The sequence below is a fragment of the Pseudorasbora parva genome, chromosome 6 (assembly GCF_024679245.1).
Source record: "Pseudorasbora parva isolate DD20220531a chromosome 6, ASM2467924v1, whole genome shotgun sequence".
Classification (NCBI taxonomy): Eukaryota; Metazoa; Chordata; class Actinopteri; order Cypriniformes; family Gobionidae; genus Pseudorasbora; species Pseudorasbora parva.
Window position 1 is genome coordinate 27,480,388 of NC_090177.1, and position 14,262 is coordinate 27,494,649.

The window sequence follows — 14,262 nt, forward strand, 5'->3', positions numbered from 1 at the left end:
CATATGGAGAGGCTGTTCTGCATGAGACATGAAAGATCTGACCTTCACAGTCAGCTTCACAGCCACCAGAGAAAAGCTTTGACGGAGATCATATGAGATTGGTTTGTGTGTGTGTGTGTGTGTGTGTGTGTGTGTGTGTGTGTGTGTGTGTGTGTGTGTGTGTGTGTGTGTGTGTGTGTGTGTGTGTGTGTGTGTGTGTGTGTGTGTGTGTGTGTGTGTGTGTGTGTGTGTGTGTGTGTGTGTGTGTGTATATGTGTGTGTGTATGTATGTATGTATGTATGTACACACACACACACACACACTGTAAAAAAAAAACATTCTAGTGACTGATGACATGCACATTTTTCAGTTGGCCGAATTGAAATTCTGTAAATTGATGCAATTTAATTCACAGAAATTCAATTCGGCCATCTGAAACCAACTGAAAATACATCAAATAGGTGTAGCGAATGATTCATTGATTAACAATTAAGATCAGTTGTATTAAATAATATACATATATATATAATCAACTGAATGAGAAGAGATGTAAATCTGAAGTGTGATAGTAAGAGCATTATGAAAGGCAGTTACTGAAAGAAACATTTATATAGGTGAAACACTCATTTTGTAGCCTGGATGCCAGCTGAACTTAGCCCTGCCTACAAAAAATTTAGGTTGGGCAGTTCGGTCTGGCCTTGCTCCATAAAGGAGTAATTATCTCCGAACAGATACTGTTCGGACCAATGAAATCATCAGGGCGGGCTTTAGACGATGACGGACAGAGGAACAGTAACGCAATCATGCACGTCATCAAAGGCGCTTGGATTATATTTGTTCGAATCCTAAACGGAGAGCTTGTTTGTATATTCACCTTCACAATTTCTCTCAGAAATGATGATCATGTTGGGTAAATACTCTGTGTATCATTAAATTCTTTTATTTTTTACAACACCGGCAAAGATTGTTTATTCCAGCCTGATTTCAGCGCGCGTGCAGACAGGGTTGCCAAGTTTTTACAACAAAACCCGCCAACTACTAGCCCAAAACAATAGCTTCTCGGGGGAAAAAAAGGTGTTTGGGGAGTATAATGTGTGTTATTTTGGCAAGGTTGCCTGCTAAAATCCGCACTCATGGGTCTATATATCACATAATAGTCGCTTCAACCCGCGGACAGAGAAAACAACCCGCGGGAAAAAACGCGGACTTGGCAACAGTGTGCAGTTGAGCTCTGTTGACATCCCTTCGTTGCTCTGATTGGTTGTAGGTCTATCCAATTGATCGGTCTTTCCTGGTTGGGTTGAAACACGCCTCATAATCACAGCCCAATGGAGCAGTTTCAGTCTCATATTCTGACTAGAATTGAGTATGACCACGTCAGGCTACTTATTTTGTGTAGTGAAAATTATACTTTGTGATGTTTACTTTGAGAACACTTAATATGCTGAAATGTTTAAAAAATGTGCACTTTTGATGATCTGTTGTGATATTTCTACTAAGTTTTTTAAAAATGTACACATTGCTTGTGAAAATAGTACCAAAGCGAATAAAACAAAAAACTGCAACTAGAAATGTTAAAGGGATAATTCACCCAAAAAAGATAATTCTGTCATAATTTAGTCACGGTCAAGTTGTTCCAGACCAGTATGCATTTCTTTGTTCTGCTAAACACAAAGGAAGATATTTGGAAGAATGTTTGTAACCAAGCAGATCTCGGCAGCCATACCATGGTGGGGGGAAAAAATACTGTGGTAGTCAATGGCCGTTGAGATCTGTTACGTAACAAACATTCTTCTAAAGATCTTCCTTTGTGTTCAGCAGAAGAAAGAAATTCATACAGGTTTGGAACAACTTGACGGTCAGTAAATGATGACAGAATTAAAACATTTTGGTGAACTATACCTTTAACTAGAACATTTAGCCATAAACACTGATAATTGTTGTAAGAATTTGACATCATCGTGCGTCTGGATCATTTGGCATTCCTGTTTCAAGACTTGATTTCACCTGTGACATCCCTACAGTTGATTTACTGTAAACAATTCTGCTAGGAAAATGGAAAAGCCTCCTGCTTGTTTAAAGGAAATAGTCTTTTGCTTCTCTGTTTGATGTTTACTCTATATTCCATTATATAAGTGCTGGCTAAAAGGCCTCATCGTGTTGAGTGAGAGGATCTCTGTTCAATCACCCTTGATCGCCGCTCTCCTCCGGCAACAGCAGGGACAGTTTGCACAGTCGCTAAAACAGATGGCTGAGTGAATTATAAAAAAATAAATATAAAAAACGCTCAATTTTGTGAGGTGGTCAAGGGTTTAGGAAAGTTAGATGTCAGTTCAACCATATTGCCTCAATCCCCTAACACACACATAGGGATCCTATCTGATTGTGCGTGAGTGTGTGTTTGTGACTCTGCTTTCAGGCACATTTTTCAGCTCTATACTGACACCAGTGAGAAATGTTTAAGCTTCTCACATAAACTACTGTTCATTTATATTCTCATATCTCCTGCATCTACTTTTAGGTACTCTTGATTCTCCCTGTGTTATATCCATGCTATACACAGATCAAATTTCAAGAGTCCGAATGTATACATTTATTCAGTAAGGATGCTTTAAATATTGGACCAGTATTAGACCTTTACATTGTTACATACAGTCTTGTTCAAAATAATAGCAGTACAATGTGACTAACCAGAATAATCAAGGTTTTTCGTATTTTTTGTATTGCTACGTGGCAAACAAGTTACCAGTAGGTTCAGTAGATTCTCAGAAAACAAACAAGACCCAGCATTCATGATATGCACGCTCTTAAGGCTGTGCAATTGGTCAATTAGTTGAAAGGGGTGTGTTCAAAAAAATAGCAGTGTCTACCTTTGACTGTACAAACTCAAAACTATTTTGTACAAACATTTTTTTTTCTGGGATTTAGCAATCCTGTGAATCACTAAACTAATATTTAGTTGTATGACCACAGTTTTTTAAAACTGCTTGACATCTGTGTGGCATGGAGTCAACCAACTTGTGGCACCTCTCAGCTGTTATTCCACTCCATGATTCTTTAACAACATTCCACAATTCATTCACATTTCTTGGTTTTGCTTCAGAAACAGCATTTTTGATATCACCCCACAAGTTCTCAATTGGATTAAGGTCTGGAGATTGGGCTGGCCACTCCATAACATTAATTTTGTTGGTTTGGAACCAAGACTTTGCCCGTTTACTAGTGTGTTTTGGGTCATTGTCTTGTTGAAACAACCATTTCAGGTCATGTCCTCTTCAGCATAGGGCAACATGACCTCTTCAAGTATTTTAACATATGCAAACTGATCCATGATCCCTGGTATGCGATAAATAGGCCCAACACCATAGTAGGAGAAACATGCCCATATCATGATGCTTGCACCTCCATGCTTCACTGTCTTCACTGTGTACTGTGGCTTGAATTCAGAGTTTGGGGGTCGTCTCACAAACTGCCTGTGGCCCTTGGACCCAAAAAGAACAATTTTACTCTCATCAGTCCACAAAATGTTCCTCCATTTCTCTTTAGGCCAGTTGATGTGTTCTTTGGCAAATTGTAACCTCTTCTGCACATGCCTTTTTTTTAACAGAGGGACTTTGCGGGGGATTCTTGAAAATAGATTAGCTTCACACAGACGTCTTCTAACTGTCACAGTACTTACAGGTAACTCCAGACTGTCTTTGATCATCCTGGAGGTGATCATTGGCTGAGCCTTTGCCATTCTGGTTATTCTTCTATCCATTTTGATGGTTGTCTTCCATTTTCTTCCACGTCTCTCTGGTTTTGCTCTCCATTTTAAGGCATTGGAGATCATTTTAGCTGAGCAGCCTATCATTTTTTGCACCTCTTTATAGGTTTTCCCCTCTCTAATCAACTTTTTAATCAAAGTACGCTGTTCTTCTGAACAATGTCTTGAACGACCCATTTTCCTCAGCTTTCAAATGCATGTTCAAAAAAGTTTTGGCTTCATCCTTAAATAGGGGCCACCTGATTCACATCTGTTTCTTCACAAAATTGATGACCTCAGTGATTGAATGCCACATTGCTATTTTTTTGAACACACCCCTTTCAACTAATTCAACTAATTGACCAATTGCACAGCCTTAAGAGCGTGCATATCATGAATGCTGGGTCTCTTTTGTTTTCTGAGAATCTACTGAACCTACTGGTAACTTGTTTGCCACGTAGCAATAAAAAAAATATGAAAAACCTTGATTATTCTGGTTAGTCACATTGTACTGCTATTATTTTGAACAAGACTGTATGTGCTGTTTTCTTTTACCTTTAGAATCCTGAAACTTTCTTTATCACGTTTTTTTCACAAGAAGAAACAATTGTTCACTTTCAGTCGGTCACTCGACGTATGTCAGAGATGGTCCGACGAAATGGGACCAAGTGAAACTAAATGAGCCAAACAACATTGCCATGCAAACTTTGCATCACACGATCCGCCATCCCGTGTGTGTATAAATAAGAGAAAGGATGCACTACATCTTTGCATTTCGCTTCGCTTTCGCATTCTTATTTTTAGCTCTAAATTCTACAAAGTGTACTCTATACGAGCCTTGCCATTTTTTGGAGGAACCCTCTTCAGGACGTGTGGCTATACCAGGGGTTTTCAAACCTGTCTTTGAGGGCCCCCAGCAAATCTGACGGGATGCACGTAACTAAGCGACAGAGTCCGTTAAAGATGACAAAGTAGTATGTCCCGGAGCTTGCATACTTTTTTGCTACACACTCAAAAGTATATACTTTTTCTTCACAAAAAGAGTACATACTTTTGGGACGTATTATAAGTAGGCGAATTGGCACCCAGCATCTATCTGTCATCTTGTTAAACCCGCCCATAGAGTGCCAGCCAGTCTGTGATTGGTTCCCGCAAAAGTGAAACAGAAGCAGTGGAAATGAATGTACGGTTTCTAGACTGAGTTCCTGGGGAAAATCAAATGGCTGGGTTTACTGGGTCAACTGGGTCTAGTTGCTATGACCATAAAATAACCAAAATGGAACATCCCCCTAGAGTCATATAAAGAACCTTGAAGCATTTTCATAACCAAAAGAGAATGTTTTAGGAACATCCCTGATACGTTCTATGTTTTGGGAATTTCATCACCTTTAGAGAACTTTTAGGGAACATTGCAAGGTCCTGAAAACGTCCCCTCCTAAGTGGGACTTTAATTTTGTAATTAAATTACGTTAACTCTGTTACATGTAACTTACTTCCCAACACTGTTTATATGTGAATAAAAACCTAAATTCTATTTGCTCATCATATATTGCTCAATTGGATTGGTATTACTACTGTATTACTCATTATGAACAGTTTGAAGTGTCAAAGTGGTAGTTGCGTTTCTTTCAATGAAGGAAGATAAATTGTTGAGATTTAATTAAAACAGATTTGTAAATGATGATCATTTAAATTTTTTGGGCGAACTAATCGAATCTGTCTGATTGGTGAATGAATCATTCAGACAGGTTTTGTGTAGTACACCAGACATGAACTCATAATATGCGTAGGCTATTCAAAATCAGTAGCCTACCGGATGTAACACCCTCAATCAATTGACCTTCTAAAAAAACTCTCTGTGTTTGGCATTTTGGCTTGTGTTTGATCTCTAGTGTGTGCTTTAGCTTTGACGTTTTACAACTCAAATTAAGATATAAACTGTAGATTTGCCAATCTAATAACATAATTCTATACACATTCTGTGACCTTTCAAAATGACATTTTCCAGCAGAAATTCTTAAGTTTTGAACATAACTTCATAGCATAATATAAGAGTGTCTTTATCAGTGGGTTCAGACATTGCATGGCGCTAAACTAACCATATATTGTATTATTATCACTCTTTTTTTCTTCAAAGAATCGCCTCGCCATTTCAGTTAGTGATACAAATTTACAACAATGTATAGCCAGTGACATCTAGTGGCACCAACAAATAATGCAATGACTAGACTCCTGAAAGTACGCTGAAGTTGTTTTTGCTGTCTGTTTAAAACGACCCAATTTTTGAGCATTTTGTATTTTCATTTTGTTACAAAAAGCCACTTTATTTTTACTTGTTTTGAGACTACATGAATCATTTTTATTCTCATATCACCACAGCTCTACTGGCCAACGTTTCCATACTGGATAGGGAGAATAAATATTAAATACTGTAATCAAATTTAATTTAAAACTTGATTTTTTTCCCCTACTGATTTTTAAGCATTTCTTCAACCTGGCTGCATACAGACTCATGAGGACTAAAATGAGGTCCCCATGAGAGAACAAGCTTTTAAAGGAGTTTTTATTTATTTTTATTTTTTATATAAAACTGCAGAAAGTTTTGTATGATGGATAGAATACAGTTAGTACAGTATAAAAACAAATTACGTCTATGACTCTATGGAGAGTTCCCACAAAGATAGCGAACCAGATGTGCGTTTGTGTGTACATAAAAGGTATAGGCAGGAAGAAAACATGACAGTTTGTGTTACTCAACTTTTATCGAAACTTCAGCTTAAAAAATTACTTGACAAAGAAAGTACCAAAACTAATTACATTGCAAGTGATTAGAAACACAGTGGTAGAAGGGAAAAAAAAATCACAAATAAATATCAATGAAGACAAAAACAGGCCCACTCACAAACTTATTTTGTGACAAGACATTTTTCTTTCAGTCATTGGGATAAAAAATACACATGAACCGACACAAATTCAATACAAACATCTTGTTACTCTTTGTTGTTGCATGTCTAGTTTCATTGTGCAAATCTTCAATTTCGGAGTGCATCGTTGTCATTCAGGGCTTGCCTTTAGAGTTGATGTAAACCATCAAAATCACATCGGGGAAAGAAAATACATAATAAAAATAATATTAATAATAACAGTAATAATAATAGAATTTGAGAGTTCTGATACAAAATGAAAATAATAATCTTACAAATGCATTTAATATTAAATAAAAATATCATTGTAAAGTATCATTGGTGAGATGTCTTTAATAGCATTTGATATATGCAAATTAGGTTTATGAAGTAGATATTTGTTAGGTTTCTTATATTTGGATTTAAGCAGCTAGTGGTACTTCAATGTTCAACCAGGGGGGAAAAAAACTCCTGCTACATACCAAAAGAATAAGATAGGGGGTGCGGGGATGCTGCTTCCTCTGTTATTTTATGAACAACCAAAAAAATTGTCTTGTGTTTGACACGTCATCCTAAATGTAGCTGAAAATCAGTGCAAGAATCATTTTCCGTGTCATCTCGCAACATTGCATATACATTTGTAAAAGGTTGATTTTGTAAACCTGCTCCCTCTTCATCTCTCACTCTATTTGACCTCACACCTTGAAGCCTCCCTGTCCTGAGCTTCTGTACTTTTGGGCACATTTTTAAATGTCAAAAAAGATTCAGAATTTATGAATACAAGAATCAAAAGTCTTACATGCTTTAGATGATATTAAACTGGACTAGAACTGCATAATATGACGTTGCAAGACAAAACTTGGCCTAATGGCACATAGTTGGCTAATGTAAATGGTCCTGGATGTGTATTTCCATCAGTGAAATGAGTTTTAAAGTGCAATTTAGAGATATTTTAAGGGTTTGTGAGAAGGATACCTCAATGGATGGTTTTTTTCCTGCAATATCTCTTTCTAACTGTGCTGAACTATGCAAAACTCTTTAAAGGCACAGTATGTAACTAATTGTCAGTTTTTCTTTTCTTATAACTGAGCAGCATTTGAATACACTATCTTTAATACATACAAAAGCTCAACACTTTGTCATAATTTTTACAGTTATATTACTGTATTTCTCTTACCGTTACAAGTATATTTAGTGCTCTTTTTTAAATATTGGCTATGGCTTTTTCCTTGCAAAAATGCTCTAATTGTTTTTACATTTAAATAGCATGTTTCAGTTTTTATGCATAATCTATTCTCAAGGTAAGATTATGTTTGCTTTTGGTAGGTTTTGTTTATGTAACTGCTCTGATTTACCCTCTGACCTTTGGTCGTTCATTGTGATGCTTTTTAGTTTTAGGTTGTTGGGCAGTGAGAGTATATGAGAATACATCACAGATGCTTGTTAGGAACAATGTATAGCTGGAGGGATGTGGCACAGTGAACAGTGATGGTTTTAGACACACAAGCACACACACGCACGCACAATTTGAGATGAGGTGTCAGTGTATTTGTAGACTGAGGTCATAATTTGGCATGTGGGTTGGAGATGATCTCAGGGGGGAGATCTTTGATTGGCAGGTCTCTCTTCTCCCCCTTACTGTTATGCCCTCCCACATCTGTGCTCTCACAGCTGCTCTGAGGAGACTCAGGGGGCGGCTGGTAGAGCACGGTGGCCAGCAAGAAGAAAAAAGTCCCTAAAACCTGAGAATGAAAGAGAGAGAACATTTTGATAAGTGTTAACTAAATTGAAAGAAATTGTCCTCGGGTTCATTTTAAAAGGTTTATGTGGTTGATGTGAACGTGATCTGAAAATGAACTGCTATTGAGTATAAACAACAGGCTTCAAAAGTGTGGCCACATTAACAATATCATGGTTTAAACAGGAAAATAAAAATATTGATGTGACAGTAACATGATACAAAGATTTCTATTTCAAATAAATTGTTCTTTTGAAGTTTTTATTCATCAAAGAAAACTGATTTTTTTGTTTGTTTTCAGCATTGATGATAATTATCATATTAGAATTAATTGTATTAAATGAGAAAAATGCAAAATGGCAATTTCACTAGTAGTCTCAGGCTAAATGGCCTCCAGTGGTACATTGACGAGAACAAGAGTTTTGTACAAGCTAAAGTACGTCAAGTGGGGACCACCTGATGTGTTATACTTTAGCTTTTATCAAACTCTTCGTCTTGTCAATGTACCACTGGAGGCCATTTAGTGCTGCAAAATAAACGGCCTCCTGTGGCACACTGAAAGTTCAGTTTCAAGAGTTTCATACAAATTAAAGTGAATGTGGAATGAGTCAGCATTGGTGTCTCAGGGAACCTTGTTTCAATTATTTCCACATATATTTTTCAAGTGTGTCTTTCTCTACCTTGTAGATGATGCCTGCAATGAGCGAGTACTGGCTCATGGCTGAGTTGTGGTACAGGTAACAGGAGCCGAATTCCCCGCACTGCTCCTCCCACAGCAGACAGGAGATGTCAATCACTGAGCCGAACGCTATGGGGCCTGGGATCCCTCCGAGAGTCCTTACTACGATCCACTGGATTCCAAGACCAAACGATCTCTGACTGTCAGGAACACACCTGCAGGAGAACACAGTTACTTTGGCTATAAATGACAAACATCTGGATTATACATCTGTCTATTTGGAATGAAATACTAGCTTACTGTTAACTAGCTTTAACTAATGATTTTTTTAATGTAAAGTAAAAGGTATTATTGCACAATACATTTAAAACAGTAGTATGCTGCAGTCACATGACCAAATCTCGTTTATTTAGCATTTTTAATCTACACTACCATTCAAAAATGTCATGTATTTGAAAAGTATCTTATACTCACCAAGGTGGCATTTATTTTATCAAAAATAAGTTAAAAAACATAATATTGTGAAATATTACATTTCAATAACTGTTTTTCTTTAATGTGAATATATTTTAAAATGTTTTATTTTAAATGTTAATTTATTCCTGTGATGTCAAAGCTGAATTTTCAGCATCGTTACTCCAGTCTTCAGTGTCCAGTCTTCAATATAAATTCAGTGTCCATGATCCTTCAGAAATTATTCTAATATGTTGATTTGCTGCTCATGAAACATTTCTTATTATTAGCAATGTTGAAAACAGTTTTGACTTCTCACGTAAACCGTTATATATTTTTTCAGTATTGTTTGATGAATAGAAATATTTTGTAAACATTCAATGAATCCATACTGAATAAAAGTATTTCTTGCAAAAAATTCTTGCTGACCTCAAACTTTTGAACCGTAGTATATATGCAGAGTGGTCATACCTGAGTGTGGCAGTAAGTGCAGGGATGCTGCAGAGGAAAGTGAAGAAGATGATGACGAAGAGGAAAGTGAGGAAGGCTGGCATGTGATTGCAGGATGACACACATCTCCCTGCTTCGGCAAAACCTTGTTCTCCCCATGATATATTCCCCACCACACAGCTGCAGCTGGAGAACACCTATAAATGTGTAAACACAAACCAACAGGGACAAATTTATGCTCAAGAAAAATAATTTAAGTGAAAAATGACAGAGCTAGAAACATGACTAATTTTACCTAAGATTTAATACTTCGGTTTAATATTATGTTCTGAAACGTACAGTATGCCTTCATAGTATAAAGTCATATTTTTACAGCTTTAATACAATTACCTGACAAAATGTATGCAGTTATGTCGAGTTAATTGACTGATCGCATTGTCAAATGCATGTACGTGACACAGACAGAGTGTAGAAAGGTGAGGTTTGTGTACCTGTCTGCCTCTGGGGCTATATGTGTGGTTGAGGGAACTGCAGCCGGCGTGGCAGGGAGAGAAATACATCACTCCATTCGCACCGCACACAGGGTTAAACAACTCCTTAACACAGTGACATCCAGTGTTACAGCTTGCGGTGAGATTGCCCAGATCTGAGAAGCTAAAGGGAGAAAGAAGAATGCTTCGTTTTAAATTCTGTTTCACCTCAACCAATCAATAAAACACTGCCAGACAATCCCCTTGTTCTTGCTCTGGATATTCATTTAAACCATTATCTGTGTAATAAATCACTCTCGTGACATATCAAGACTTTATTGGATTAATACCTACAGGCAGTACTGCATGATAATAGTAAAACTGAAATCATGATTATTGTCATTGCACTTTCACATTAGCACAAATCAAGAGAATCTAGTTTCCTATTGTATTATATTTGTCATATAATTAACACTCTTTACTGTACATTAAACAAAACAAGAAGATTCTTCCAAAAGTTAATCCAGTGAAATCCCTAATAATAACTTGGATTCTTGGATGATTTTTTACAGTTATTCACTGAGGTTATTCAGATTTAGTCACAGCAAACAGCGACTGAGAAAGCAGACTTTTTTTGCTTTAATTTGAGCAAAATATCATCTCTTTCAGAGGTAGGGACTTAGGCCGCCATGCTGCACGTTGCACTTTCTCCTATTCAGTGCAAAATCTTGGCATCTCTAAAGTCTTTAAGCTTTGTTGTCAATGCAAGATCATGCAAATTTCAACGTCTTCATGAAAAAATAACCAGTGTATATCACAGATGATTATGCTTGCTTAATCTAGAGAATCAGAAATCGTGATTACGATTAAAATATGATTTATCATTGAAGCCCTACCTATAGGTGGCTAGTGAGTTAATTAATTTTAATTACTTGTTAAGTCATTATTAATATCATAGAGACCATAATTATATTTTGTTTTTTATTTCTAAGACTTCTTCTAAAAAAATAATAAAAAAATAATAAAAAAAAAATAAAAAAAAATATTGTATTATTAATCTGACATTTTTAGACTTAAATCAACAAATCAATTCACTAGTTCACACTTACATCAAATTAAATAGAGTAAAGATTAGGCGTATTTGGCGTGCTGTCCGGAGGAGGGCTCCGGGCTCCGAATTTGGCCCGAACCCAGAGTACCCCCCCCGTGATAGAGATACTCTAGAACTGGACTGGAGTATATTATAGATTGTGTTGACATCTAATAAGAGTTTGTTAGAATCAAGTGAGGAGATGGGGTGGTGGAGGGATGCTAAAATAAAAATGGTCAACGAAAGAAGGTAAATCTGCTGTATATATATACACCCCTCTTATCGTTGATTAGCTTGATGTGCTCCACTTGTGTTTAATTAGGTTTAATTATCTGAGCGTGCTCCATTGTGTTTAGTCAGGTTTAATTATCTGCACGTGCTCCTCCCGAAATTTTGTTAATAAAAACTTCACTAATAACATATCTGTCAAGCCCCTTTATCTTTATTGTTAAAAACTGAATAAATCATGACAAAACGGGAAAAAGTAGGTCTCTGTAGCATTTCCAGATATTGAGAAAACAAAAACAAAAAAAAACTATCACAGATGTTTATTCACATTAATTAATTTATTTATTTTCCCCCTCTTCACTTTTTAGGGCAATAGACCGCGAACAGGAAAGCAGGACTGAGGAACGGGACAGGGGGCACTTTTACATTCAATAATAAACAGGCTAAACTAGCATGAAGTAGTTAATTTTGAAGATGCATTTATTTTAAATCAATAATCTCAAACTGATAAGGTATGGTTTTGACCTCTTGCTGTAATAATAACAAATATTGTGGGTCTTTACGTTTTTTGTTTTTTTTATTGCAGTTTATATTGTTTGCAGTTCTGTAATGAGTTCAGTGTTCAGTACCTGCTGTTGTGGATTTCTCTCTGCAGGTATGAAGCGCTGTAGTGGTTGTGTGTGAAGTTGCTGTAGTATGGGGCAGTTACTCCTGCCATGGGCACATTTGGACATTGTACCAAAAATATGAAGATAGCCATTAGGCTGACAAGTGCACACAGTGTACAAAAACGGATGATACCACGGCAACGAAGGTTTAGCTTCTTTACAATGAAGCCCCCCAGGAAGGTTCCACCTCCACCAGCTGGTACCACCATATACCCTGGAATGAGAATTTGGAGTTAAACACAACTCAATGTACTGTATGTAGTTGTTTGTTATATTCTAAGAGTAATTTGAGCAAGAGGGTATAGCATTGGGTTTGATTGACATGAGATTTTTACCAAACCAGGTTGCTGCCTCTGAAGCACTCAGACTAAACTGAGACTCTAGAAATTTTGGGCCAAACGTGGACATCCCGGCTATAAGCGTGGCCTCTGTGGCACCAGCAAGACACAGAAAGATGAAGGTAGGGTTCTTCAAAAGAAGCAGCATTGACCTATAGACAAAAGAGAGAAAAATGACTCCTCTACTCATTCAGTTGTGTCACAGTTACCGTGGTATTACGATGTTCTCTACTCTTCATAAATGGATTTTATAGGTAGAGCAAAGGGGAATGGGATAGAAACGTGACACAAGTGGACATCAGATAGACGAATGTTCAAAACCCTCTGGGATTTCGGACCCCAGGGACAAATAGATTTGAGTGTCGTCTGAATAACATTGAAAAGAGATATTGTACTTCTTATAAATAGACCCTCAGGGAAGCACACACAAGGTGAATAAATTCGGAGAGCCTTTAGGAGCTGTACCCAAAGAGAATTCATCAATACTAACAGACTGAAACCATTTAAAATCATTCCCCTGAATGCCCACACAATTCTCCAAACATGAGATAAGAACTGCGTAGTCAACTGTGTCAAATGCTGCAGTCAAATCTAACAGCATTAGCATAGACTTGCCAGAATCAACGGTCAATAGTATGTAGTTTTAATCTTTTTCCAATGCCGTTTCTGTGGAGCAGTATTTTCTAAAACCTGATTAGAAAACCTTGTTTTCATTCAGAAAGCTCTGTAGTTCATTAAACACTATTTTCTCCAAAAATGTGCAGTTGAAAACTGGCCAAAAGGGTTTAATAGAATGCTAACGTGCAATTAGATGTCTGAAAACATTGCATCCAGTTTGCACTGAAGTATATTATTTTAAAGTATATTATTTCCATTATAAGTACCCTTTTATTTTTTAAGTATGATGCAGTGTACTTTATAAGGGATTGGACCAAAGCTGGCCAAAAATCCAATGTTTTACATAGGGTCTACAGTAAAACAAACTATGTAAAACATGCATTTTTAATTATTCTATCTAGAATTTTATATGTTAAAGGGTTTCTGCAGGTTTTATGAAGGTAAATTTAAGAGCTTTTTAAGACCAATTAAAGAAAATGTAAGGAACGACACATCTATATGTTCTCTGAATGTAATGTCTAAGCACTCAATGAGTTGTATTAGTGTCACTTCAAAGTTTGAAAATGCATTTTCCAACAAATCTCCATAACTTTAATTAATTTTACAGTTTAATACTTCAAGTTTGAGATAAGACGTCTTGTGAAATCTTGTGAAAGTGATTTTATGATTAAAACAAGAACAAATATCCACAGGTTCATAAAAATCAACTTAATACAAATGCAAGTAATTTTCCTACCCAATGACAGATATTTGTTCTTGTTTAAAGCATAAACTCACTTAATGTTGTTCAGTTTAGTTCAGAAGGGGTTCCTTTAAGTGTAAATGCTGCTTTCCCCGTTTGCTTTCACTTTGAGAACTTACTAATACGCAGATCCAGTACTTACTTACATGTCCCTTTTTAA

At 36.6% G+C, this 14,262-nt stretch overlaps 1 protein-coding gene across 2 annotated transcripts in view; it reads right to left on the reverse strand.

Moving 5' to 3' along the window:
- Positions 1 to 6,274: 6,274 nt before the first annotated feature.
- The window catches only part of slco4a1 (solute carrier organic anion transporter family, member 4A1), a 37,131-nt gene continuing 29,143 nt past the window's right edge, over positions 6,275 to 14,262 (reverse strand). For both annotated transcript variants that reach the window (XM_067446558.1, XM_067446559.1), the window contains exons 7-12: positions 12,740 to 12,894; positions 12,366 to 12,618; positions 10,440 to 10,602; positions 9,970 to 10,145; positions 9,047 to 9,260; positions 6,275 to 8,370 (exon numbers count right to left, since the gene is read on the reverse strand). In XM_067446558.1, coding sequence (XP_067302659.1) covers positions 8,191 to 8,370; positions 9,047 to 9,260; positions 9,970 to 10,145; positions 10,440 to 10,602; positions 12,366 to 12,618; positions 12,740 to 12,894 — 1,141 coding nt within the window. In that variant the 3' untranslated portion in view covers positions 6,275 to 8,190. The remainder of the gene's footprint in view (positions 8,371 to 9,046; positions 9,261 to 9,969; positions 10,146 to 10,439; positions 10,603 to 12,365; positions 12,619 to 12,739; positions 12,895 to 14,262) is intronic.